At 42.3% G+C, this 27,932-nt stretch overlaps 1 protein-coding gene across 1 annotated transcript; it reads right to left on the minus strand.

The window, feature by feature from the left end:
- Window positions 1-1,500: 1,500 nt before the first annotated feature.
- On the minus strand, window positions 1,501-24,384 carry Tfrc (transferrin receptor). The gene is given in 20 exon segments (XM_028860056.2): window positions 1,501-4,230; window positions 5,205-5,345; window positions 6,886-7,107; window positions 8,377-8,458; window positions 8,594-8,652; window positions 9,427-9,494; window positions 9,929-9,992; window positions 10,333-10,418; window positions 11,264-11,383; window positions 12,386-12,543; window positions 14,269-14,408; window positions 14,733-14,831; window positions 15,180-15,293; window positions 16,326-16,425; window positions 16,628-16,733; window positions 16,736-16,776; window positions 17,594-17,792; window positions 18,117-18,318; window positions 19,018-19,075; window positions 24,275-24,384. Coding segments are annotated over 19 exon segments (2,277 nt in total). The 5' UTR covers window positions 19,051-19,075; window positions 24,275-24,384; the 3' UTR covers window positions 1,501-3,987.
- Between the last annotated feature and the right edge of the window lie 3,548 nt (window positions 24,385-27,932).

Consider the following 27,932-nt stretch of genomic DNA (forward strand, 5'->3'; position numbering starts at 1 on the left):
TTCCTGGAAGCTTGCCAGGAAGCTTACCTGGCATACCAGAATGCCTCAACAAAGTAGGAGAGAAATTCCAAACGCTGTCCCCCGACCTCCACGTGAACACGCGCACACATTCTTTCTTTCTACATCACTAATGAAACCAGCAGTAGCAAAGTAACTGAACAATGGCTAACTTCGATGTCAACTTGGCAGGATTCGGAATCACCTTTGGGTGTTATCCATGAAACCATTTCCTGAGGTTGCCTGGAAGGAAGACCCAGCATGAATGTGGGTAGCATTATCTTATGGATGGTGCCCAAAACTGATTTATAAAAAGGATAAAGCCAGCTGTTGCTACAATTCTTCCCCTGGGAAGATGAAAGCACCTATCCCTCCTAAGGTCCGACCACAAACTGTGGCACCATTTCACCAAAGTTCACTCTGGAGAACCAATGAGTTTATTTGGTTTGGTTACAGAGGTGAGAAGTTACTGGAGTAGGGATGACCCCCAAATGCCACACCTGTCTTCACTCAGCTGAGATGACTTTCCTAGCGGCCCACAGAAGCCCCCCTTCCCTAGTCTTTCCCCATCTAGCCTCTCCCCAAGGCCACCTGGAGTTAAGGCAGTTGCAAACAAAGCCTGCAGGGAGCTGCTGGATACTCAACGACCCTTCCCACCCCTTTGAGAGGATGCCCAGCTCGGGTGATCTTTTCCGAGTACAGCTTAATGCTACAAGATGGTGGCTGTCCTGAAGGATACTCCTAAATGCCGCCAGCTAAGCACCAGCATTCACTTTTGAGACAGGGTTTCCCTGTATAGCCCTGGCTTCCTAGAACTCACTGTGTAGACCAGGCTGGCCTCGAACTCATTCATATCCTCTTGCATCTCCCTTCCCAAGTGTTGGGATTAAAGGCGTGCACCCCCATCACCAGACTTTTACGTAGACTAGAGGCAATATGACGGGACACCTCCCACTCCTACCATGCCTCCCTTTCCTGTTATGATAGAGTGCAACAACTGACAGAGCAATAATGTGGCAAAAATTTTAACACTTTGGGAACTAGACCGGCTATTAATGGAATGGACTTTTAGAATACCTATTTCTGTTTTATGTATGAGTATGTTGCCTGCTTATATGCCTATGGACCGCATGCACTCAGTATCTGTGGAGGCCAGAAGAGGGCAACAGATCCTCTAGGGCTGGAGTTACAGGTACTTGTAAACCAAATAGGTACTGGTAACAGAACCTGGGTCCTCCACATGAGCAGTCAGTGCTCTTAACCTGAGCCATCTCTCCAGCCTCCAACTTTCAGACCAATTTGTGTTGCTTTGGGATCTACCTAAATACACTAAAGACAAGTAGCTAAGTCAGAATGTCTACTGATATTATAAATGTCTTTGCCTGGTAATGATGCTGTTCTCTGCGTAACTACCCACTCTGGTGGGAGGCTGACGGGGGACAAAGATGTTAGGGGTCCATGGGAATCTATGCCCAGCTTCGCTATGAATGAAGAGTCTGGCAATTCAGTAGATCCAAGCATTTTATTAAGTCAGGTAAGGAATCTCCACATTGTTACATACCGGCTTATCCACTTCTAAGGGCATGTCTATAGACAGTTGAGCGTAGGTTGGCAAGTCCCAACGTCAAAGGACATTCAAAAGCTACCACAGTAAAGGTCATGCAAACACTAAAGCCGTGAATCATGACAAGAGCTCACTCTATTCTTTTCAAATTCTACATTTTAACCAGAAATAATCTGATGACTAACAGGTTATTACTCATCAGACACACATTTTACCCAAGAATATTAAACCTCTTACCAACTTACTGCTTTGATTAGAAAACAGCCCTTATCATGGTAAAGGCTGTTTTTATTAATGAGACTTATGGCAAAACCCATGCCCTTTATTCATGTGCCTTGAAATACCAATAAGGTTATGTATGATGATACTCAAATATTGGCACAGAGAAACACTGAAGATGAAGGAGGTTAACTCAGTGAGGCTGTAAAATAGCCTGGTCGTGTAACTTGGGTGAGTGGTGCCGAGAACCTTGAGACCCTACCTAGTGAGTCTTATGTGGCAGCTTTGAACTGCCCCATGACAAAACTGATTAGGTGCAGACGGCTAACTAGTCCTTGCTAACGTGATCTTCAATCTTGTTCATATAAACATCTATAGCTACCATAGTGATGAGCAGTACATCAAGATCCTTTTGCAAGCTTTGTTTCCCAACACCCTTTATTTCCTACTCCCTACCTTCCAAAATCCTCTTACTTTAAGCCAACAATGGATTCAAACCTGCTTGAACTACATTTAGGAAATAACATGCAGATAAAGGGAGATAGTTCAACTCATTTATCACCAACATACATTACAAATGTATGCTTCTATTTCATAAACAGAAAATCTTGAGAAACCAGAGATAACAAAACACCCACATTAAATTGGGGGAAAAAAGGATCTTGGAAATAATGATTTTGTTGTCCAGCAGTTGAATATACCCACCAAATGCTTAATGACGTTTCTGCAACTAAAGCTAAGGAGTTACGAGAAGTTGGGAATTCATGTTAGATACTAACGATCTTCAAGCTTTGAAGATGTCATTGCATGAAGAAAATTATGGGAAACACTGTTCCCGATAATTATGTACACCCTTAGTGTAACATATGGAGATCACTGTCTCCGATATAGACACTGTGGTAGGCAAAAACTACCTTGTTCTTTATACATTATGGAAGACACTGCTCCCGATAATGTGAGTTAAGTTTGTGACAAAGGTACTGGAAATTTTGCAAAATTGAGTTTGAGTTACATCTTGAATAAACTGAGCTGTAAAATTCTGCATATGTAAGTACTACCACAGCCTTCAAATGGCATTTATCTTTAACTTGGCCACAACTCACTGCACCTAGGAGAACTATCTTTTTTTTCCTGGACAGTTAAAAGTCTGACTGGATTAGGAATCCCTCGTTACATCCAATTCTCTTCTAGTTCTTGTCTAATAACCCATTGGCTTGTGACTTTCTCCTAAATCGGCAAGTGCTGACCATAAGTGCAAAACTTCCAGTATCTGTTGGGTCTTATTAGCAGATGCTGCTTTATTAAAAGAAAACGACAGTATAACTGTCATAATTATGGAAGGCACTGCTTCCGATAATTATCTTCTATAAAAAAAACACTATTTATAGTGAACTCTGTCACTGATAAATAAACAATAAATATCTCAGTGCCAAAATGATAGAAAGCTTCTCCCAAAGACTTAACACTTTGGCCAAAAATTGGCAGTGTGTTCTTTAAAGTCTGACAAACTGAGTCTAAAACTTGTTCTTTTTCAGAAAATGTCAGGAAAAAACAAAACAAAACAAAGAACTAAACACTACTGGGCAGATGCCAGGAGAGAAAATGTGAAGTCTTTGGCTTCTGGTTTCCTCATCACAAATAATGTAAGGTTAACCAGTAAGGCCTATTCCTGCAGTAAGCAGACAAACTCTCATCAGCAGAAGGACCTGTCAACCCCCTGGCAGACATACCCATCTCTTCTGAAAGTAACTGTCTAATTTAGGAAATGGAAACCAGATAATCCTTAAGGGCACACAGCTCACCTGGAGAATCCCAGTGAGAATCAGATGAAGATGGGGATCACACCCAGATACCCCGTTGACCCTCAGCATCCCTCTTCCTCAGACCTCAAAAAATACTAGCTAATGCCCTCAGGACTAGAGCAATGTTCTTACAACTGGTTCCGACATTTTCATGACCACAATGCAAAGAGGAAGTTATTACAAAGGACTCAAAATTCTAAAGATAATCTGAGACGCTATCATAAATGGAAAGTGTTATCCACTGGAACTTGAAGTGTAGGTCCAACCCTGCACTAAAAGCTGCTGCCTAAAGACATTTAGTATCAAGATTGGGTAGAATTCTAACATTAGATTTGAGCTCTAATGAAAATTTAGCACAACCAGTACAAGTCTAGAAACAGACTACCCTGCTCTTTTATATTACATTTAAAACTCATTGTCGATATCCCAAATGTCACCAGAGAGGGCATTTGCGACTCCCTGAATAGTCCAAGTAGCTAGGGCCAACTGGTTTCTGAAGAGTGTTTCATCAAAAGCACTAATATTTCTCTGACGCAACTTCAGGTTCTCCACTAAAGCTGGGAGAGTGTGAGAGCCAGAGCCAAAGAAGATGTGTCGGAAAGGAAACTCTCTTGGAGAGACGTAGGGAGACAGGAAATGATATTCCACCTACAAGACAAGGACAAAACAGCTTACACAGTGCTGTGACTTGTGACTACTCATTCTCCTTTAAATTGTCAAACTCCCTCTAATGAGACTATGGGAGATAAGTTACATTACTATCACCTAAGTCCAGACTAAGTTTCAATTCCATTACTAACAAGGGTATGGAGATTTTTTAATTTAAAAATTTATGTACCCAGGCAGAGTGCACCAACTGCTTGCCTTGGGAGGAAGAGGCAGGTGGATCTCTGAGTTTAGGCCTGTGTGGTCTACAGAGTGAGTTCCAAGACAGTTAGAGCCACACAGTCGGATTGGTCCTCTGTCACCTTTAAAAATCCTGGGATCTAACTTAGGTAACTAAGCTTGCACAGGAACTGCTCTTACCTGCTGAGTTGTCTCTTTGGTTTTGGTATGGTTGGTTGTTTGAGACAATGTCTCACGTTATTATAGGTATAGTTGATTGCTATGTATATCTCCAAATCAGATCTACTTGCTTCAGTGCTAAGATTAAAACCGTACACTACTACACCCAGCCTAACTAACATCAGTCTTGTAATACATCCAGTTTCTTCTGATTATGGCCAAAACTCATTAAAGATTTCTTCTGAAAAATTGCTAGGGATGGATTGGAAAGATGGCTCAGTGGTTAGAGTCTAAGAGCACTGGCTGCTCTTCCAGAGATCCTGAGTTCAATTTCCAGCAACCACATGGTGGCTCACAACCATCTTTAATGAGATCTGGCGCCTTCTCCTGAACTACAGGCGTACATGCAGGTAGAACACTATACATAATAAATAAACCTTAAATGTTTATTAAAGCATAAAGCACAAGATTAAATGTCTCTTGCTATTTCTAGGTTATATATTACTTTGAGCTCATGATACAAATTAAAATCTGTGTTCAATTCTAAAGCAGCAAAGGCCGCTACTGCTACCCACAACTACATATTTTAGTTCCTTCTTTCCTAAGAGAATACTCACTTTCATAATACGGTCATTGATTTCCCTCATGACAAATCTGTTTGTTTTCTCAGCATTGTGGAAATCAGTCGTTAGTCTAGATGTAGCACGGAAGAAGTCTCCACGAGCAGAATACAGCCACTGTAGACTCAGACCCATGGCCTGTCAAAAACAGGTTCAGTTGTTCATTAGATGCTATGATTCTTTTAAGGTAGGGGTCACATACTCTACAGGTCAGGGTTAACCGGCACTCACTTTGGTTGCCCAGGCTGGCCTAGAACTCCAGGCTATCCTCCTACCTCAGCTTCTAAGTGCTGGAATTAGACACGAGCCACCCCACCCACTGTAGAAATTGTGTTTCTAAAGATGTTACTGTATATAACTTCCGACTTTAGATTTGACAATTACTAATTCTAAAAGAAGGACTTACATGTAAATTCAAGACCCAAAAAGCTACATTTTTAAGCCCCTTGTATCAGAGGCTGTATAAACCATAGTAATAAATTCATCTTTGAGCCAGACAAGGTAATTCAATTGTCTATTCTTAGCCTCATATAGAACCTAATAATTAAGAAAAGCAGGCTGGAGAGATGGCTGAGGGGTTGAGAGCACTGGCTACTCTTCCAGGTCCTGAGTTCAGTTCCCAGCAACCACATGGTGGCTCACAACCATCTGTAATGAGATCTGGCTCCCTCTTCTGGCCTGCAGGGATACATGCAATCACTGTATATATAATAGAAAAAAAAAGGAAAGAAAAAGAAAAGAAGCATAAATGATTTCCAGTTTAATTCCCCATGGGGAAAACGTCCAACACTTTGATATGCACTTGAAAATCTTTTTCTAAGTTCCATTTTCTGAAGTTTGTTTCAAGAAAGATCCAGTCACTGTTTAAGGGGTTTAGAAGATTGGCTCCTAGTTCTGGCAGAGGCAGAAGCAGGCGGATCTTGAGGCCAGCCTGGTCTACAGTGAGCTCCACGACAGCCAAGGCTACACAAAGAAACTGTTTTCTAGACAAATCTGGCCAAGTATTGCAATGGTATCTACTGGTGTAGGATGATAATCTGTAGGTTTCTCTGTGTATCCCTAGCTGTCCTAGAACTCACTCTGTAGACCAGGCTGGCCTTGAACTTAAAAAGATCCGCCTGCCTCTGCCTCTGCCTCCCTAATGCTGGAATTAAAGGCATGCGCCTCCCCGACGGTCTAGGATAATCTTTTTATACTCTAAAGACTGGCTTAATAAAAAGCTGAATGGTCAATAGCTAGGCAGGACTTCTGGGCAGAGAGGGGAAGTCAGACAGGATGGATCTAGGTGAGATGTGAGTAAGGTGCAGTACCAAGTTGGACGTGTGGTACAGGAGAGGTTAAAAAAAAGCCCCGTGGCACAACATAGATTAATAAGTTAAATTAAGTTTCTAAGAGCTAGTTTGGGACAAGCCTAAGTAAGCTAATGGCCAATCTTTCATAATTTCTATGCTAAGGGAAAGCAAAAGGTTGCTGGAACTGGTGGTACACAGCTGTAATCCCAACGTTTGAAGGTTGAGACAGAGGACGGATCCAAGTTCAAGGCCAGCCTGGGCTACAGCAAGATTCCGCCGCAGAAACTAACCACACACGGTTGATTTGGTAGATGAGAAGGACAGTGGTTCCCAGGAGCTGATGGAAGCAGCAAGGAGAATAAGGACACTAGAAATTCGGGGCTTACCTTGATGTCTGCTCTGAACTGGTTCAGATCCTTCACAAATGCCAGTATTTTGTTGTTATACATTTCATAGTCCAGGTTCAGTTCAATTTCATGGGTAAGTTTAATAATGAACTGACCAGCCACTTCAGCTGCTGCACGAACCATTTTGTTCAGCTGAGGAACTTTGATAATCAATTGATCATAGGTATCCAAAGTAGTGCCCAAATAAGGATAGTCCTCATCCTAGAAGACAAAGAAAGGCTGTTTATTTATTGTACGAGGGAGAGCTGAGAGCAGAGAGAGCCGAGAGCAGAGGCCTTACCTTCTGGGTTTACCATCAAGGCAACAGAGCATGGAGACTCAGCTTCTATTCCCAGAACCCACATTGTAAAAAGAACTGTTTTCTTCTGACCTACACACACACACACACATACACCAGGCCAAACATATGCCCACAAACACAATTCTTAAAACAAATCCAGCAATGTCAACCTCCAAATCCAGGTGTTTCATTATTCCCTAGACTTTCCAAAGTGATGTAAGTCCACTTAGGTCCTAGCCTCTATGGATCAATAATGGACAATTTCCACTCTGGCTCCCCAGATGCCGGGATCTCCTCATCCTCATCCAACTCTGCTACACGGCCATTTCTGACTCTTGCACAGCAGGACAAAACCCTCCCTTCTGTTGCCTTGGCTGGGCCGTCAGTGCCTTCTCAGTGGCTCCCGTGACAACGGGGTCAGTTCAACATTGTCTCACAGTTAACTTATGCTTTGTTTGGTTGTTGCTTAAAAGAACATTTCTGGGGCTGGAGAGATGGCTTAGTGGTTAAGAGCACTGACTGCTCTTCCAGAGGTCCTGAGTTCAATTCCCAGCAACCACATGGTGGCTCACAACCACTTGTAATGAGATCTGGCGCCCTCTTCTGGCCTGCAGGGACACATGCAGGCAGAATACTGTATACATAATAAATAAATAATTAAAATTATATATATATATATAAAAGAACATTTCGGTGGTGGCACATGCCTTTAATCCCAGCACTGGGGAGGCAGAGGCAGGCAGATCTCTGAGTTCGAGGCCACCCTGGGCTACAGAGTTAGTTCCAGGACAGGCTCCAAAGCTACACAGAGAAACCCTGTCTCGAAAAACAACAAAAATATCATGGGTCAGTAGAGAGGTGGGGCATACGAATGTCTTGTGTGTATGATATATGCTCTGTATGACAAATATGTATGGCAAAAAAAAAAAAAAATTCTCAACACCTAGAATACATTCAATAGGTATCTAAGAGTGTTGTTCAACAGATCTTTAATGGAAACATATCTGTGCACTAAAAGAAACTAAGTTCTATTACTAAAATTACTGACATTTAAGCAAAAACTAAGCTAATGGCAAGTCAATTATAACTAATAAGGAATATTATAAAGAAAATAATTACAAGTTGAATAATAACTGAGAAATTTGGTTTCAAAGTTATTATAAGATCTAATGAAAACACTGACTTCTTACCTCACAAAAACAAAAAGAAACTGCTGGGATTCCAGAATATGCCAGAAAAGGGAAAGCAGCATTGTCCAGGGAGAGCTGCTCACTGCAAGGAGAACAAGAGCAATCTTTAGCAAGAATTCTGAACAGGAGCCCACCAGGTAACACCCCTTCCCTGATAACCAGGTCGCTGTGGCGGAGCTAGCTAGGCTAAGGGCAATGTTCATTCACTTCCACTTACACTTTGTTAATCCAATTGCTGTCTTGATAGAGAGATTTCCCATTAATAGGATGCTTTACCTGTAGAATGAGAAATAGCTCATTAAGACCTAGTTTTTCTGTACTTAATTCAGGCTCGCCACTAACATTCTTTTGTCTACAAATACTTAAAATCTCAGTTACCCACGCTGTCCACACCAGTCCCTTAGGAAAGGCTGAGTCTCCCGAATGCCGGCCTTTCTGCTTTCTTCCTGTGATAGTCCTTTAACTGCATCTTATATGCGGCAGATGCATCACTTTAACCCCCTCTAACCTGCATAAATAGGCCCGTCTTCTTTCTGCTCACTTCTTTGTCGCACATCTGAGACTGCCAGACTAACCAGCAAGTGTACTACTATCTTGTTGGAGACCTGAAAGTGACCTGTAGAGTCTCACGGGAGCAAGATCAGTATCTAGTTCTTTCCCTCCATCTTTAATCACCCCGGGCATTCTCTTCAACGTAATTGAAGAGATTCAATATTCTCTGTAAATATTCTCTACAGCGTATTCTTCCCTCATTCAAAACTGTGATTATGATTACCCTTTTTAAGTCCTTCTGAACCTTCCTTAGCAGTCTACTTATAATCTCCTGTGAGGGCCTAAAACAGGTCAGGCCTGAGGACAATAATCCTAAAGATGATGTATTCTGAGAATCTTTCAGATACTCCATCTCACAGTTCAGCAGACTGAGGTTCGGTAAGCCAGGCACATGAGTAATACTGCTACAGAATTTACTTTCAATTCCTATCACTGATTACTGATAACACTGTTTTGTTTTGACAAAAAGTCATACAATTGTATAACTAGTATACTCACATCCTGCATTGTCTTCCCAATAAGGGTATATAACAGAGGGCTGGCAGAAACCTTGAAGTTGCTAGTACCTGTAAAGAAATTACTTTTTTAACATTTTCCCCTTTCTAGACAAGCAAATTTTCATCAATAATTCTACAAGTATGCTGCCGGGCAGTGGTGGCGCACGGCTTTAATCCCAGCACTAGGGAGGCTGAGGCAGGCGGATCTCTGTGAGTTCGAGGTCAGCCTGGTCTACAGAGTGAGTTCCAGTACAGCCAAAGGTACACAGAGAAACCCTGTCTCGAAAAAAGATCAAAGGTAGTCAGCCTTAAAATGTGTATTCCTTCAGTGGTGATACTATTGATCTGAGAATCATGTTGGATATATGATCTAGAAAAGGCATTTATTTATGCAGATTCTATAGTTTGATGGATTGTTTAGACCTGGCTATGGCCAATGTACACTGCAAACACAAACCAAGTGCTGCTTTACAGTCTGCTGTTCCCTTGGAAGGGACACTTACCAAGGACAACTTTATCCAGATTAATGTAAGTGAAAGCTTTCAAATGTAGAGACGAAAGGTATCCCTAGAAGAGAGGAGACAGTATTACATACTTGTACCTAATTAATGTATACATTAAGAAGCATCAACCTTTCACAGATAGGTACTGATCTACTTTCCTTTTTTTTTTTTTTTTAGATTTAATTATTATGTATACAGAAGAGGGCGCCAGATCTCATTACAGATGGTTGTGAGCCACCATATGGTTGCTGGGAATTGAACTTGGGATCTCTGGTAGAGCAGTCAGTGCTCTTAGCCTCTGAGCCATCTCCCAGCCCAAGGATCTACTTTCAAATCTACAGAGACCTAGGTAGCTCTCTCTGGAGGACAGCTTAGACTCACTCTGGACACAGAGTATGGCGTACCTCGAGCCACTCGGTGGCGCCCACAGCTCCAAAGTCTCCTGCACTCCAGCTGGCAAAGATTATGCTTCTGCTGGGCTTAAACCCCCCTGGAAGGAGAAGAAAATCACCTCAGGGGGGGTTACAGGCGGGTGGATGCCTGAAGATCAAGTCAAGATTCAAAACCCAGTAAGGACAAAATCCTGTGAGTCAGTGTAGGACAGCGTCTGTACGTATGTATGTAACAGAGTACATGGCAGGGCGCACCGTATTGGTGGTTACTCCCTGAAAGCTGTTGAGTTGCTGTATTGAGTACTCTTTGAGTACAATCTGCCTAGAAGCGAGTTACTTAAAATACGATTTACCTTATTCTGAGACAATCTACCTTGTCCGGGCTCACTTTAAATTCACAAGCAACATCCCTGCTTTATTTAGGCTCAAGGAGATGTGACTTCAATGCCACAACAGGCATAAGTAAGTTTTAGGAAGTCTCCAGAGTATGAACTTTGTGACAAATCCTTTAGGCAGTACATGTTCCCACAGGCCACCAACTGCCCTGTTTCTATTTTCTACATTAACATATTCTGTATAAAAGCACCACTTTAGACCTCAATTAAGAAATGTAAGATATTCGGTTTGCATGCATGTGTCGCAAGGTACATGAGAGAATGTCTTGGAAGTAGAATTATCAAGTTGTTAACCTTAGCACATTATATAAAGATATGAGGTTATTTTCAAGTAAACTCAAGACCCATGTTAGTTTGGTTTATCTTTCAATACACATTGGGCTAAGAATTATGGCTTAGTATAATACTAAATACTACTTCTCAGTGTTTTTTCAAAGAATTAGATGATCACTAGTTCAATGATGACACTTAATGGAGAAAACATTACAGGTTAAATTCAGCAATGTAGAATGTAACTGATAGAGTTACATAGAGCTTTTCTACTGTACCTCTTGAGACCATATCTGAGAATACTTGAGCAAGTCTCAGCAGAAGACCTGTTCCCACACTGGACTTGGCAGCACCAGGACCCCAGGCATCTCTCTGGGCTCCTACTACAATGTAACGGTCTATAAAAAGAAAAAAGACAACACACTATCACACCAATTTAGGATTCTCTAACCTCAACTTCCTAACACTGGGATTATAGGTGTGCTACCATGTCCAGCTTTTTTTGGTTTTTGTTTAATTTCAAAATGATTCTATTAATGAAATCTACAATAAGCATGTCAGGTATGAAGGATAAAGCCTAACTTCAGATGACTTAGGATGCCAGGGGTTAAAACTCACAGGACAATGACTCCCTCCCATTCATGCTACTGCTCTTTAACCACATCAGCAATTTCCTATCAACTGAGATCCAAGGACTGCCCTTATTCAGGAACTGTGGCTGTGTTTAATGTAGGTTAATGTAATCCCAGGGACTGTACCCTGTTCACTAATCTATTAATACTAGTTATGCTGTTTTTATGCTACATGGACAAAACTAGATAGTTTCAGACTATAGCTCCTAACACATATATATATGGTATATATGATCCCTTAAGAAAACCACTCATAAAAAAAGAAAAAACTGCTTACTTATGAAGCAGAGCTTCTATCTATAATGGTTAGTTTCAACAAGCTGATATCGCAAGGCCTTGTTATCTTCTAATACATTTAATCTAAATAATTAACTTTAGTGAGGGAGACAGCTCAGTAGATTAAGTGTTTGCTGCCAAGCCTGAGTTTGATCCCCAAGCATTCATCCCCAGGACCCACATTGACACAACTCCTGCAGTTTTTCCACTGACTTCCACTGCTGTGGCACCCATGCATCCACACACACATGAACTTTAACAGCCATTTTAAATGACTAGACGAAGATACCTGATGCTTAACTCTGGCCTACACATATGCATACATGGCCATCTATGTGTGTATGTACACAAATACACAAACTTCCCTTTAGGGCAAACAAGATTTAGCACCTCACAAACCCCAGCCAGGCCAGCATCCCATCCCTGCTCCCTCCTCTAAGACACCCCTAGAGTAAGCAGACCAGAATGGAAAGTACAAGGCAGAGTCTGTACCTGGTTCCTCAAAACCTTTAATAACTCCAAAGATGTTAAGTATTCTCGTTTCTTTCAGCGCATTGTTCACAGCGAGCTTCACATTTTTGTTCTGTGTCAATTCCAGCCTACATGAAGAATCTATGTTCCAATTAGAAGGACAGTTTCCTTCCATGTGCCTAGAAACAGAAAAAAAAGCATTAGCATTCTGAGCTAGCCTTTCTTTCTCTGTTTTACAAAATCTGTTACCTGTCCAGAAATGTTCTACATTAAAAGCTATAGTTTGCTGTGGATATCGCTCTATATAAATAATACACTGATTGGCCAGTGACCAGGCAGGAAGTATAGGTGGGACAAGGAGAAAGGAGAATTGGGGGAACAGGAAGAAGGGGGAGACAATGCCAGCCACCGCCAGGACAAGCAGCATGTGAAGACACCGGTAAGCCAAGAGCCACGTGACAAGGTGTAGATTTATAGAAATGGGTTAATTTAAGATATAAGAACAGTTAGCAAGAAGCCTGCCACGGCCATACAGTTTATAAGTAATATAAGCGTCTGAGTGATTATTTTATACGTGGATTGTGAGACTGCGGGGCTTGGTGGGACCTGGAGAGAAGCTCTCCAGCATCAATAGTTAGTCTGCATTTAAAATACGTTAAAAAAAAGATGGATCTATAAGGAAAGTCTCATAGGAATCTGTTAGTACATTTTCATGTTTCCCAACCCTTTAATCCCAGCACTCAGGAGGGCAGAGGTAGGTGGATCTCAGTGAGTTTGAGGCCAGCCTGGTCTACAGAGTAAGATCCAGGACAGCTAAGACTGTTATACAGAGAAACCATCTTGAAAAAACAAACAAAAACAAAAACATTCCTATGTTGATTTTAAGTATCTTCATCTAGCCAACTCATGTCATTCAGTACTGGCTGTTCCAACATGTCTGAAGCATCTAGTGCTTCACTGAGCCCTCACTACATAACAAATAAGTGGCTCCTTATTTGTGGGCCCCTCATTCATTAATATATTTTTTTAAGTAAACTGAAAACAAGATCAGAGGGGTTAGAATAACTTGTTCCATGTTACACAATGAGCAAGAGCTTGAAACTGGATATAAATTAGATAAGTATGAAGTCAAAGAAGTATAATGATATACTTTTTTGGAGAAAGGATCACTCACTCACTCACTCACTCACTCACTCACTCACTCACTCACTCACTCCGAAGCCCTGGTTGGCCTGGAATTTGCTCTATTGATTTGGCTGGCCCTGACCTCAGGGATGGATGCACTTGCTTCTGCATCCTGACATCCAGAGTGCTGGAATTAAAGGTGTGCACCACCATGCATAGCTCAGGTCCTATTTTTTTTTTAGAAGAGGTAGAACAACCAGAAAAAGCATTACCATACTCAGCAGACTGTCACTAGAATAACTCTGTGTTGCTAAATGAAAACTGAGAACTAATGGTTACCACATGGGTTTAGATGTCAGGTCAAAATGAATCCCAACATATTTTCTTTTTCTTTTGAGACAGGGTTTCTCTGTGTAGCTTTAGAGCCTGTCCTTGGAACCAGGCTGGCCTGGAACTCACAGAGATCTGCCTGGCTCTGCCTCCAGAGTGCTGGGACTAAAGGTGTGTGCCACCACTACCCAGCCCCAACATATTTTCTACAGGAACTAAACAGGAAGTACTTAAGCAAACAGACCTCATGAATTGCTCACTGGGTCAACTGAGTTTTCAAGTCTCTTATCAAAATCACTTTACCGAGGAAAAAAACTCAAGTTAGCAGATAACTATCCCCAAATTTCCAAATGTGAACAGACAACTGTTTATGTTTATTTAATCAACTTAGGCTATTAGCATTCTTGCACACTTACAACCTTAGCAGATTAGAGCTTTCAGACACTTACTGAAATAGTTTTTCGGCAGTCTCTCTGGAGATTGTCTGAACAGGTATAGTAGGCAATCCTGATGACTGAGATGGAGGAAACTGAGTGTGATTGAAAGATGGAAAGCCAGGTGTGTACGGGTCTCCAGTTCCTAGATGAGCCTAGTGAACACAGAATAATTAGTTCCATCCACAACTCAAGAAGTTGCCCGTGTGTGTGTGTGTGTGTGTGTGTGTGTGTGTGTTTGTGTAGGCTATAGCTCAAACTATTTAGCAACCTAAAGCCTAAGTCTAAGGATTTCTATAAAATGTAGCTTAAAAAAAAAAATACTGCATCCAGACAGATTTCAATTTAAGGTACTATTAATAAAGCATTCAGCAATTATCTTCTTCCTGCCATAAATCTCCTGAGAGGATCTGAGAAAAGCAGCACAGTAGATGCAATGCAGGAACATCCAGAGAACATTGACTCCAGAAATAACTCACATGTCCAAAGAGTGGAACGTCTGCCTTAACAATGGGGAATTTAGTCCTGTCCATGTATATCAAAACACCAATTGCATTAAAGCTTTGGGCATTTGCAACCTAAAACAGAGAAATGCAGGACATGAAAATCTGTTCACACAAAATGAAAATAACATACTGGAATTTATGCTAAAGAGCAAACTATTAGTAAGGAATCTTCACCTGGGAAGAGCACACCAATTAATTATACAATGCCAAATGGTCAGCTCTAAACACATACATACAGGAATCATTATACTGACTGAGCAAGTTGTATCTATATTTAGGTGCACACACACACACACCAAAAAAAAATTATGCAAAAGAGGCCATGAATAGAGCAAAGAAAGGCATATAAGTAGATTTGAAGGGAATAAATGGAAGGGGGAAAATAATCCACAAAAGTAACATTAAGACCAGTGTACTTACCTTTTCTGCAAAAGTGATTTTCCCTGCTCTAACAATCACTAAACATCCATTCACAGCGTATTTTAAATCTTCAAAGTCTTTTTTAGTGCCAAAATTAGCATGGACCAGTTTACCCTAGGATAAAGACATTAGGTTTAATGAGGAATGTTGTATCAAAGCTACTATAATCTGACAGACCAATCATAAGAAAGGAAATGGGGGGTGGGTGTTGATGTGTACGCCTTTAACCCCAGCACTTGGGAGGCAAAGGCAGGCAGATCTCTTAGTTTAAGGCCAGCCTGGTTTACAGAGTAAGTTCCCGGACAGCCAGAGTTACACAGAGAAACCCTATTTCAAAAAAGAAAGAAATTAAGAGGAAAAAGGCGGGGGGTGGGGTGGGGAGTGGGGTGACAAAAATCAAATCCCCAACTGATAATTCTAAAGCAAAAATAAAGTAAAAATCCAAGATTTCTGGCCTTGTTTTTCTCTATCTCATTCTGCCTTTACATTGCTTCAGCTATATCTAGGGTAAGTATACCAGGATAAACAGAAACAGATAGGTCAGGCATGGAAGCACTAATTACATATTTCCACATCTGAATCTCAAACTAAAAACATACAGGACAAAGGTATGGTGGATGCTGTGTTCTCCCATTTTTTAGCTTGACAGAAGCCAGTCACCTGAGGGAGAGACCTGGACTGGGGAAGCCCCGCTTGCAGGCATGTCTGTGGGGCATTTCCTTCATTTGTGATGATAGGAAGATATAAAAAAGGCCTTTCCTTAGGTGGGAACATGCTTGAATGTGTGCACATGAATAACAGCAATACAACAGGACCAAGAGCTAGGGCAGTGGTTTTCAACCTGTGGGCAGCCACGACCACTGGGAACACATTTACAGTATGCTTCATAACGGCAGCATAGTTACAGTTATGAAGTAGCAATGAAAATTTTATGATCGGGGTCACCACAACATGAGGAACTATTATTATTAAAGGGTCACAGCATCAGATTTAAGGTCTTGCAAAACAAAAAAAACCAGGACCTTGGAATTTATCCTATGGTAATGGAAATCCAAAATAAAGAACCTCATCAGTTAATTTTGCCTGGTTATCTAGTTTCCTCAGTAGAGACATCGGAAAAGAGTCACATGTGTTATCTTTACTTACAGTCACTTCTGCAGCTTTACTGTATGCCACATAACCCTCAGGATTCTCCAAGAGGTTCAAGGTGCCACTTTTATTTAGGCTCACAGAGTTTTGAGCAATGCTACAAGATAATAAAAGTTAAAAGCCATCATTGAAGAAAAAATTCAATAGTGTTAGTACACAGAGAATAGTCTGCACTGACTGGCATAAGAAAACTGATCTCTAAATTTTAACCTTGATTTTCATTTTGAAAGTCTGACCTACTTTACAAATCTAAAAAGCAGTTACCTCTATAAAATAAGCTACTATATATTTCAACATACCTGCCTTTCACCTGAATCTTCACATAATGTTCATCTCGCCAGACTTTGCTGAGTTTAAAGTCGTGGAACTGATCTTCAATATAATAGGCAAGATTTTCATCTTTTGAGATCCAGCCTCCCGAGGGGTATATGTATTCTGGCTCAGCTGTCTGTAAGAAAATGTCTTTAGTTTGGAAGAGAGTTTCTATGTATCCGTGGCTGTCCTGGAACTCAGATTAGCCTGCCTCTGCCTCCCAAGTGCTGAGACTAAATAAAGGCGTACACCAGTCAACTAAAAAATGCCTGCATTAAAACATCTATTTTAAATAAACATTTTCAAGGGATCAAGCAAATTGTTTTAAAAACATCATCCTTCATAGTCAAGATAAATGAACTGTGACTCAAAACTACTGGATTAAGTTGTTACACAAAATATACCAATGCCTTAAGTAACATATTCCTTCAAGCTTGTTTTAAAAACAAAAATCTATTACCATGAAGACTCCCTTAAAACCCTAGTCTAACGGGTGTATTTTAGGGAATGACAGACAGGTTCTAGGAGACCTAACCTAGAGAACAAGCAAGGTCAAGCACTCTAATAGTATTGCTCCCACATACATACAAGTACAAATCAAGAACAATTTGAAAGAGGGCTAGAGAGATGGCTCCGTAGTTTATAGCACTTAGAGCTTGTGGGCTCTAAGCGCAGTGTGCTGCAAACACATACAGGCAGACAACACTCATACACATAAAACCTATATTTACAGAGACTTTAAAAGGAACATTAGAACAAAAAGAAACCTGACAGCCCACAATAATCTACAGCTGACAAAATGATTCTGAAGGAAAGGCAAGGAGACCTTCCAGATGAGTTCTGATTCCCTGTCAGCAAAGCTCCCTACACTCAAGGGCAGGGGACACTCTTTTCAAGTCTGTCCTGCTCCCATAAACTGTTGAGATAACTGAACTTGGCAAGGTGAGGCTTACTTGATAGTGTCGGTGAACTCTATAGTGTCCAGTTTCTCTGACAACATTTTTTTGAGGTCTGCCCAAAACAAACGCGAAGGCTGAGGAACCTCTTCTTCTGGCTGGAAGCTTTGAGAACTGTCTGTCTCCGCGTCCTCCGGTCTCACGCAGTCTTTCTGTCCTCCACGTTTACAATAGCCCAGGTAGCCGACCATAAATCCTAAAGGCAGAGGATTGAGAGATAAATTCAGACTCCATTTCTAACTTACACCTCAACACTTGAAAAATGTACAAAGCATCTATCTCCTGGCCTGAAATAAGACTTCTAATAGTTCATTATAAGAAATACTTCTGGCCAGGCGGTGGTGGCGCACGCCTTTAATCCCAGCACTCGGGAGGCAGAGCCAGGTGGATCTCTGTGAGTTAGAGGCCAGCCTGGGCTACCAAGTGAGTTCCAGGAAAGGCGCAAAGCTACACAGAGAAACCCTGTCTCGAAAAACCAAAAAAAAAAAATACTTCTGAATTTCTTAAAAGACATTCTTACCAATCAAGAAGAAGATGACTATTGCAATTGCCGCATAGCAGAGTCTCCCATTAAACTTCCTGGGTTTTCTGACATTGGCCTTCATGTTATTGTCAGCATTTTCTTCTTCATCTACAGCCAATTTCATCTCCACATGACTGTTATCTCCATCGACTTGCCGGGCCAGGCTGAACCGGGTGTACGACAACGGTTCTCCACCAAACTGGTATTTTTTTTTTTGAAAAGGAAAGAAAGTGATACAAAAGTATTAATACATTACAAGAGTTTGGTCATATATTCTGTACATAATATGCTATGACATACATTCATAGGGGGAAAAAAAGCTACCCTTTCCAACTAATACTTTTCTTTGTGCCCAATTCTGTCAATGGCAGATAGAGGCTAGCTAACAGCCTTTCTATTCTGTAGGTTTCCTATAACCTTTTTAAATTATTTTTTAAAGAGGTTGGGGGGGGGGTTCACCATGTCACTCAGACTGGCCCCTGAACTCAGAGGCCAAGCAATCCTCTCGACTCGGCCTCCAGTGTAGCTGAAACTATCAGCACACATTTTAAGTTCTACTCAGCTACATAATCTCTCCCCAAAGAGCCAAAGCTACCCTGTAGAGTATTTCTCACAATGAATCTTAATTAAGATGAAACATATTTGTGTGTGTGTAGGTGTTGTGATACCTGCCTCTATTTTCAGCACTTGGGAAACAAAGATTGAGTTCAAGGACAGCCTAAGGCTACACATACCCAGCAAGACCCTGACTCAAAAACACAAAAAGAATATGCCTTTCTTTTGTGGGATCTGTTATGCCTCAAGATGTAAAATAATGCCTGGGGTGCTACTTTCTGTACACTGGTTGAAGTCATGTTCTTTTACTAAATTTTTATAGATGGATGACAATCAATCTTACCAAGTTAGAGATTGCTGATCTGGCTTGATCCATGATTCCAAGCTGCTACAAGAAGCACCTAATATTAGGACAGAGAATTAATGAGAGAGAGAGAGAGAGAGAGAGAGAGAGAGAGAGAGAGAGATCACTGCAGATTAGTGAGGGCCTTCCATTACTATGCTATGTTAATTACAATGCATCAAACTTTCTCCTAAATATCCCTCTAGCTTTTGAGAAAAGCTTTGGGTTGAGTTTATTGAGCTAGAATCTCACTATGGAGTTCGAGCTGGCCTTTAACTCTGTCAGCTTCCCAGAACTGAGATTACAAGGATGAACCATATCAGTGTGCCCTTGACATTGACAAACAACCCAGTGTAACCCTGGACTGCATGTGGCACTGAGTTGGATAGCAGAGGGAAAACCACAAAGGACAGGACTGGGACCTGGGACAATTAAGAAATCTGAATATAGATAATATTAGAGTCAGGGGGTGTGGTAATGTTCTAGATCATTGTTCATAGATTAAAAATTGAAGAATTGGGCTGGAGAGATGGCTCTGTGGTTAGGAGTATTGGCTGCTCTTTCAGAGGACCCTGGTTCAATTCCCAGCACCCACGTGGCAGCTTACAATTATCCATAACTCCAGTTCCACAGGACCTGATACCCTCACAGATTAATGTGCACACAAAATAAAAATAAAGTATATTTGGGGCTGGAGAAAAAAAATTTTTGCTGGGCAGTGGTGGCGCATTCAATCCCAGCACTTGGGAGGCAGAGGCAGGTGGATCTCAGTGAGTTCCAGGACAGCCAGGACTTTGTACAGAGAAACCTTGTCCCAAAACAAACAAACAGAAAGTTGAAGAATCTAAGAATTGAGAGTCATGATATCAACCTGGTGATGTACATGACTTTACTCCCAGCACCTGGAAGGCAGAGGCAATTCTGCATTCTAGCAATCAGCCAAGGCCACACAGAGAACCCCTATCTCAGAAAAACCAAACCAAAAAAGCCAAAGTGTAGAAAAAATTAATTAGATTACCATCGATATTAAGTGTGTTTAAGTAATCAAAAGAAAAAAGTATGGCGTGGCAACTCTTGCACAGTTTTACTAAGTAAGTTGCCCAAACTGGCCTTGAACTCATGATCACGCTACCTCTCTGCCTCCAAAGTGGACTGCAGGGGTGTACTGTGCCTAGATAAATACTTAAACTTGGTATCCAAAGGGACTAATTCAAAGACAAACTATCACCTGGGGGGAAAAAAATAAAAAAAACTCAGAAACTAGAGGAGAATTAAGTCAAGACTGTCATTCTCTAACAGTCAGCCCTGGAAACAGGCTGTAATCACAGCCCTTGGAAGGATGGGGAGAATGGTGAGTTCAACACAGCCTGAGCTACATAGTAAGACCCTGCATTCAAAAACAAACAAAAAAACACACATACACAAAAAAACAAACTAGTGGTGGTGGTGCACCTTTAATCCCAGCACTCAGGAGGCAGAGGCAGGTGGATCTCTGTGAGTCTGAGGCCAGCCTGGGCTACAGAGTGAATTCCAGAACAGCCAGAGCTATTAAAGAAAAACCCTGTCTTGGGAGGGTGGGAACAACAACAACAACAAAAAAAAAAAACAAACCCAAAACTTCTAAGTTATTCCCCAGCATTCTTGACTCCTCAAAGCCATGTGTAAGTGATCAGACCAGTTCTCAGAAGCACAATCTCTTGCTCCTTCTGTCACTGAGTTTATCGCTACCACTGCACCAGAAACATCCAATTTCCAGAGCCAGAACCAGAGGCCCCACCCTGAACAATTTTAATCATCCTTTTCTAGGAAAAAACAGCTTAGACTTTAATGCTTGTCTGAAATAGTTCCTAGACTACTTCTAGTCTCCCAAACTAGTCTAGTCTTAGGTTGACATTTAGCTTTGCTGATTTAGATTTACTTAGGATCCAACCAAGGAAGGATGCTTTATCCACAGTAAGAATTCCACTATTTCACCATTGAAGTGATAACGCGTTTAATTTAAAAAGTGCCCTAAATAAATAAGACTGAGCAATTCTGAGTCTGAACGAAAACTGGCTGGTGGTATTAATGTCTACATTTGGTTTTGTTTAATTATAATCCAAGTACACCCCCCCCACAAACACAAAAAAAATGTTATTTCTATTTTAATCTACAGAACCAAAATTAAGAACAAAAAACCCAAGTCACAGCTGGGCAAGTGGTGGAGCAGGCATTTAACCCCAGCATTTAGGAGGCAGAGGTTTATCTCCATGACTTACAGGAGAACCTACGTCTTAAAAAAGTTAAGTTTAGGAAATTTCCTTTTAACCCCATTACCAAACTCGGTATTTGTCAACACCAGAGTAGTTCCAAAGTAGCCACAAAATGCCAGACCTCAGGTAAAATAAACCCAGTTATTCATTAAGTTTTATGTGCAAAACTTAAGTCACTCACTTAAAATCTCATATTTTAATCTCATATTTGATATCGGATTCCTGTATAAAGTAAGTTTTATTATAATCTTGCACAAACAATAACCTCAGGAGGACCCACAACACAGCTTATTTTTTAATTTTAATTTTTTTTGTTTGTTTTTTGGAGGCAGTGTTTCTCTGGTAACAGCCCTGGCTGTTTAGGATCTCATTTTGTAAACTAGGCTGGCCTTGAACTCAGATCCACCTGCCTCTGCCTCCTGAGTGGTGGGATTAAACCACTGCCCAGCAACATAGCCTTATTTCTAAGAACCTCTTTTGAATTTCTTCCAAGTTAAGTCACTGAATTTATATTCTCCAAGCATGGCTAAAACACCATTTCAACTATAAAACTGGTAGCTGTTAATGGGCCACACCTAAAAACAAAACAATTCTCATTTGGCTTATTACCCCAAGTTGTCACTAATACCAACAATCTTTGACAAGAGAGTTAATCTTGATTATTCTCACATTAGCTATTTATTACCTTTGTTCCCTAAGATTAGGAAAACTATTCAATTCTAATGGTAAAATTTAAAAATAAAAGCATAGTCTCACGTTTTGATCCATGACCTTAACTTTTGCACTGTAAGATGGCAGATAAGCAAAGATATTAGCCAGACTAATCACAAACGATTACCTTGAAATCTACTTTGAGCCATTTCAAAACCTGGACTCTATAATAGAGATGGTGGGTGGGGACAGAGGCAGAGTGAGATACCAAAATATTATTTCACATATTCAAAGGGAGTAGTAACTCTAAATCCTTTTTTCCTGAAAGTCATTTATTTGTTCTGACAAGCACACCTCATTAGATAAAAAAATCACTTTCAAAACCCTTGAGCTCACATGAAGTTCCTCTGAGGACCTGTTCCAGATCTTCTGTCCCTTGTAAGCTCACTGCCCACTACCTTCAAAATTAGACAGCACCCAGTTCCCGACTTCACCCGGCTCCCTCTGTTCTTTGACATTTAAAAAACAAGCGTAATAAAACACTAGTCAAACTCTGTAGGTGTATATACTTAGAATGACTTGTCAAGAGATGGAAAGGTCTGAGTTTTAGCTTTTTGTCTTTATACAGCTTCTTATTCTTTACCCCTAGCTGACCTCAAACTCAGTGATCCATCTGCCTCTGCCTTCCCCAAATGCTGGGATCTAAGGTGTGTACCACCATGCCCACCTGTTAAGAGCCTAACTTTGCTGGGTGTGGCTGCACATGCCTTTAATCCTAACACTCCAGGCAAGAGCAGGTGGGTCTGAGATCCAGGCTACCCAGGAGTTCATAGTGTGACTCTCACTGGGGGAGGCTTTATGGGCTTGAAATGAAAAATCAGAAGAGGAAATAGAGCTGGCAGTTTTTCCATTCCCATACAGCTTTCTGAAAAGCAGCCGAAGGTCAGAACCACTTGAGGTCACTTAAGTTTATTTTGTATAGCACTCATCTGTAGATACAAACAGTTCCACAAGGCCAGAGGCTCCTTTGCAAGTAACTTTTTATTGTTGTTTAATTCAAGGTTAGCCAAGAACCTTGCTCCATTATAGATAAGCACATTGGCCCAGGCATAACCGCCTAGCCTTAGGGTGGAGCTAGCCAGACTTGATCTCTCTCTATCCACAGTCAACACCGGCTATCTTCAACCCACCATTCCTTGACAGCATTCCCTTAAAGTTATGCTATATATAAAACTCTTTAAAAAAATATTTGATATCGGATTCCTGTATAAAGTAAGTTTTATTATAATCCTGCACAAACCATAACCTCAGGAGGACCCACAGAGGTACTTTAGAGAGGCTAAATTCCATTTTCTTTGGAGATAAAGTCCTGAATCAGCTTAAATGTCTTTGTCAAAGAGGTCATATTTCACAGTTCAGAGCCAACTGCATTAGCCATCTAGCATTCCAAATGCACTTAATCCTTAGCATAAAGGTTATCGGGTGGAGAATTTCTGTAAGACAGACTATTTCCCATTTCAATCCTCATATTTAAAAAAAAAAAAAAAAAGGCAAGCAAAGAAACTAAACAGTCCAGTCCTCTGGATAAATAATGCAAGATCATTTCAAGCACGGGGCAAAGTGTGTTAACCGACGAGTGTGCAAATATAATTCTTACCCTCAACCACTATTTTAGAGCTGTCCAACACTGTGAGCACGCTGGCTTTCTATTTCTAAATGGCTCTTACAAAGATGTCTTATTCCTATGGTCTCTCAGCTTGAGGGCTGCGAGCGACATCCTTGCAAGGTTGCAGATCTAGTCTGCCCTGGAAAATGAGGTTCCACGCGCAGGGCCAAGAGGCAGAACCTGGCAAGAAAGCCCCAGGGGGGTGCCGCAGTTCCCGTGCGCGCTTCTTGGAAACACCCTCAATGCCCAGGGCAGTGGTAACCGAAGAGAGGACAGACAGCTTTGTCCTTTTCAGCTGTGGACTGCCCGCCTGCGAGGAGCCCCAAGGTCACCCACGTACCCCGACAGCCGTTCCCTGGGGCGACTTCCTGCAGCCGCCGCCGCCACCACGTGTTCCCGGCGGAACAAGCCCGCGCCGCAGCGTGGTGGCCCTTCCACCCTCGGACCCGCGGCCTAGGGCCGGCCTGCGGCGCCGATCCGGAGGGCGCCCGGGGACAGCGGCTCCCCGGCCACCCAGCCACCCCGCTGCACCTGCCACTCGGGCTCCGCAGGTCGGCGCAGCCTCCCCGCCCGCCCGCTCGCTCGCTCGCTCGCCGGCCCTGACCTCTCGCTCCCGCCCGCTCGCTCGCCCGCCCGCAGCGAGCACGAGGGTCCGCGCCACACTGCCAGGCGCGCCGCCGTCACTTACTCGGAGGCGCCTCTGCAGTCCGCGATGGTGCCACCCACACTCCGCACGCCTTCTGCAGGGACCGCAGCCTCCGGGACCCAGGCTTATAGCCCGGCCCCGCCCCCCTGCCGGCACGCCGGCCTCTGCGTCACTTCCTGCCGCACGTACACCTACCGAGGTGCTCCCCGCCGGGGCCCCGGAGGCGCGGTGCGCGCGTGCGCGGCGTTCAAGAGGAAAAAGGCGCCAAGGGCGGCAGGTGTCCCGGGAGCGCCCGCGATTGGCTCGTCCTCCCTCCACCGCACCCCTCCCCCGCGGTGCCGCGGTCGCTGGCGGGTCGCCCTCCCCCACCCCCTTAACCTTGACCGACAGCCAGCCATGCGGTACAAGGTCAGAAGCGTTAGCCTCTCCTCCAACACGTTCCTGCTGGCGGGGGAAGTGGGCATTGGCCTCCGCTGCAACCTCGTCGTGAAAACCTGTTTTGCAGCCTCAGAAAGGCTTGAAAAAGGACATACTGCAATGCACAGTGCAAATATTTTTTTTTTAAGGATCTTCACAAGCAGCACTTGCACCAAGCAAGTTCGCTTTCTAAACTGAGCCGACGGGAGGGAAAAATAGAAACCAATGATAAGACTGTAGATTAACTCGATTGTTTATCGCCATTATTGCTGTTAGTGGATCTTTGCAAAGCACAGCAAGTAAAAGTTCAGTTAAGGCTGTAAACATTCACACCCTTTTCTTCCTATCTGTAGTTTACTGTCCAGCCTGAGATAAGTTTACAAAGAGCTATAATGATAGTGTGTCCTAAACCACAAAAGGATTACAGATAAAGGACTTCCTGGTGGAGTCTTTAGGGCCCCTGGAAACGTCTTTTAAAGTGCTACTTCTCAGCCTCCGGTTTATCTGCTCTAAAATCCAGCAAGTATTTAGGATTTGCTAATTGCTGGTCCCTTTACACCCTACTCATGTCCAAACTGTACTACTACCGAAATACATTATAATTTTTAAATCCACAGCACCAGTCGGGTGGTGGTGGTGCACGTCTTTAATCCCAGCACTCAGGAGGCAGAGGCAGGCGGATGGATCTCTGTGAGTTCAAGGCCAGCCTGGGCTACAGAGTGAGTTCCAGGAAAGGCACCAAAGCTACACAGAGAAACCCTGTCTCCAAAAAACAAACAAACAAACAAACAAACAAACAAAATCCGCAGCACCACTGCAAATTGGTAGAAGATTGACTTGAGAGATCTCTTTGAAATTAAGACAATAAACTGGCATGGTGTTGCACGTCTTTAATCTCAGCACTCCGGGAGCAGAGGCAGAGGGATCTCTGAATTCCAAGCCAGCCTGGTCTACAGAGTGAGTTCCAGGCCAGCGTAGGCTACACAGCAAGAACTCCTATCTCCAAAAAACATATCTAAACAATGATGGCATTTTGAGGTGAAAATCTTTGTTTCTGTTTCGTTTAAATATATATTATATTATATATATTATTATATTATATATTTATATTATATTATATATATATAATCATTTTGTTGTGTATGAGCCTGGGTGCTCATGAAGTCAGAGGACAACATTTGGGAGTTGGTTCTCTCCTTCCATCTTGGGCAGCCTGGGGATCAAACTTAAATAATTTACCCCGCTGAGCTATCTCATGAAAAATCTTTTTTTCTTAAAGACTGGGGTCTCATGTAGCCCAAGCTGGTCTTGAACTTCGGATCCTCCAAGCTCTGTCTCCCAGGTGCTGGGATTACAAGCATATGCTACCACATCCAGGGTACTGAAGATGGAATCCAGGGCATCCTGGCTGGTAGGCAAGCATCCTACCAACTGGGCTGCACCCCGGCCTGTGACAAAAATGGGTTCAGGAAATATTTATTACCATTCATTTCTATTAAATTGCAAATAATAGTTTTTGTTGGTGGTGGTTTGGTATTTGGGTTTTTTATTGTTGTTGTTGGTTGGTGGTGGTGGTATTGGTTTTTTGTTTGTTTTGTTTCATTTTGTAAGTCTTTTTTTTTTTTTCCTCAAGGTGGTTTCTCTGTGTAGCCCTGGCTGTCCTCCTCCTATAGACCAGGCTGGCCTCGAACTCAGAGATCCTCTTGCCTCTGCCTCCCAAGTGCTGGGACCATAGCTGCACTCCACCACTGCCCAGCTACAAATAACAGTTTTATATTAATTAATGAGACAGTAGAGTGAGCACCAAAGAGGATGTCATTTTTTTCATGTTTTTATTAGTGATAGTGGACTTGATGTAATTACATCTTCCATCGACCCTTTTGACTGGAGGTTCACAGGCTCCTCCTCCTCGTAACTTCAAGAAAATGAATGTGAATTCCTCTTTCTTGTAAGCCTATTTATACTGAGAAACAAGATTCCTTTGCCTCCTATTCTATACAAACATTCATTGTTTTGTTATCATTATTAATACTTTTCTCTCCTCCCACTTCAGGAGGCTCAGTAGTTTGCATGCTTACAATGAAACATGGTTTGGTTAGCCATGTGTAATGTCCAATGCCTTTAATCCCAGCATTTGGGAGGCAGAGGCAAGTGAATCTTTGTCAGTTCAAGGCCAGCTTGGTCTACATAGAGAGTTCCAAGACAGACAAGCTAGAGCTACATGGTGAGACTGTCTGGGGTGGGAGGTGGGACAGACTAAACATGGTTTAGGTGATTTTTATTTAAAGTGTCTGTTTTTCAAAGGCCAACCTTCCTGGCCAGGCGGTGGTGGTGCACACCTTTAGTCTCAGCACTTGGGAGACAGAGCCAGGTGGATCTCTGTGAGTTCGAGGCCAGCCTGGTCTACAGAGCTAGTCCAGGACAGGCACCAAAACTACACAGAGAAACCCTGTGGAGGGTGGAGGGGGGGAGACAACCCAAAAGCTAGCCTTCCACAAAATGCCTTTAAAAATAAAAACCAACAAAAGAATTCTTACAGTTCCTCAAAAAGATGCACAGGACATAATGTCACATAGACTAGAATTTTCACAAAATTTACTGAAACCAGGCTTGGTGGCACACATCTTTAATCCCAGCACACTGCAAGAAGAGATAGACAGATCAATGGAGTTGCAGGACAGCCTGCTTGACTTAGCTCTAGATCAACCAGGACTATATAGTAAGACTTTATTTAAAAAAAAAAAAAAAAAAAAAAAAAAAAAAAGGCTGGAGATCAACAAGATATGTACAATTTACTGAAGGAAAAAAAAATCCCATGACCTTGAGTTTGGGGGATAAAGAACTTAAAGCCTGGAGGGTCCAAATATTGGAGTTCTCAACTCCCTTAAACCTTGAGCCATGATGGCTTTCTGTGGATTTAATGAGCTAAGGCAGGTAAAAAGCTACTGAAGCCGGGCAGTGACCTGGCACACCTTTAATCCCAGCACTCAGGAGGCTGAGGCGTTGGATCCCTGAGTTTGAGCCCAACCTGGTCTACAGAGGGGTTGCAGGACAGCCAAGACTACACAGAGATACCCTGTCTGGAGGGTGGGGAGAAAGAAGAGGAGCTATTGAAAATGACTGGCACAGAGTAGGATCTAGCCAGCATAGGTAGAGGCAGTTTGGGGGGTGTATTGGGTCAGGCAAACATGGAAGATGTCTGCAGACCTAGGAAGGATTTGGACTCATGAAGAGGAAGAAAGAAGGCATTCCAATGGAGTGCATTCAGTTGGACATTCCAGCT

This window comes from Peromyscus leucopus, chromosome 12 (genome assembly GCF_004664715.2).
Source record: "Peromyscus leucopus breed LL Stock chromosome 12, UCI_PerLeu_2.1, whole genome shotgun sequence".
Classification (NCBI taxonomy): Eukaryota; Metazoa; Chordata; class Mammalia; order Rodentia; family Cricetidae; genus Peromyscus; species Peromyscus leucopus.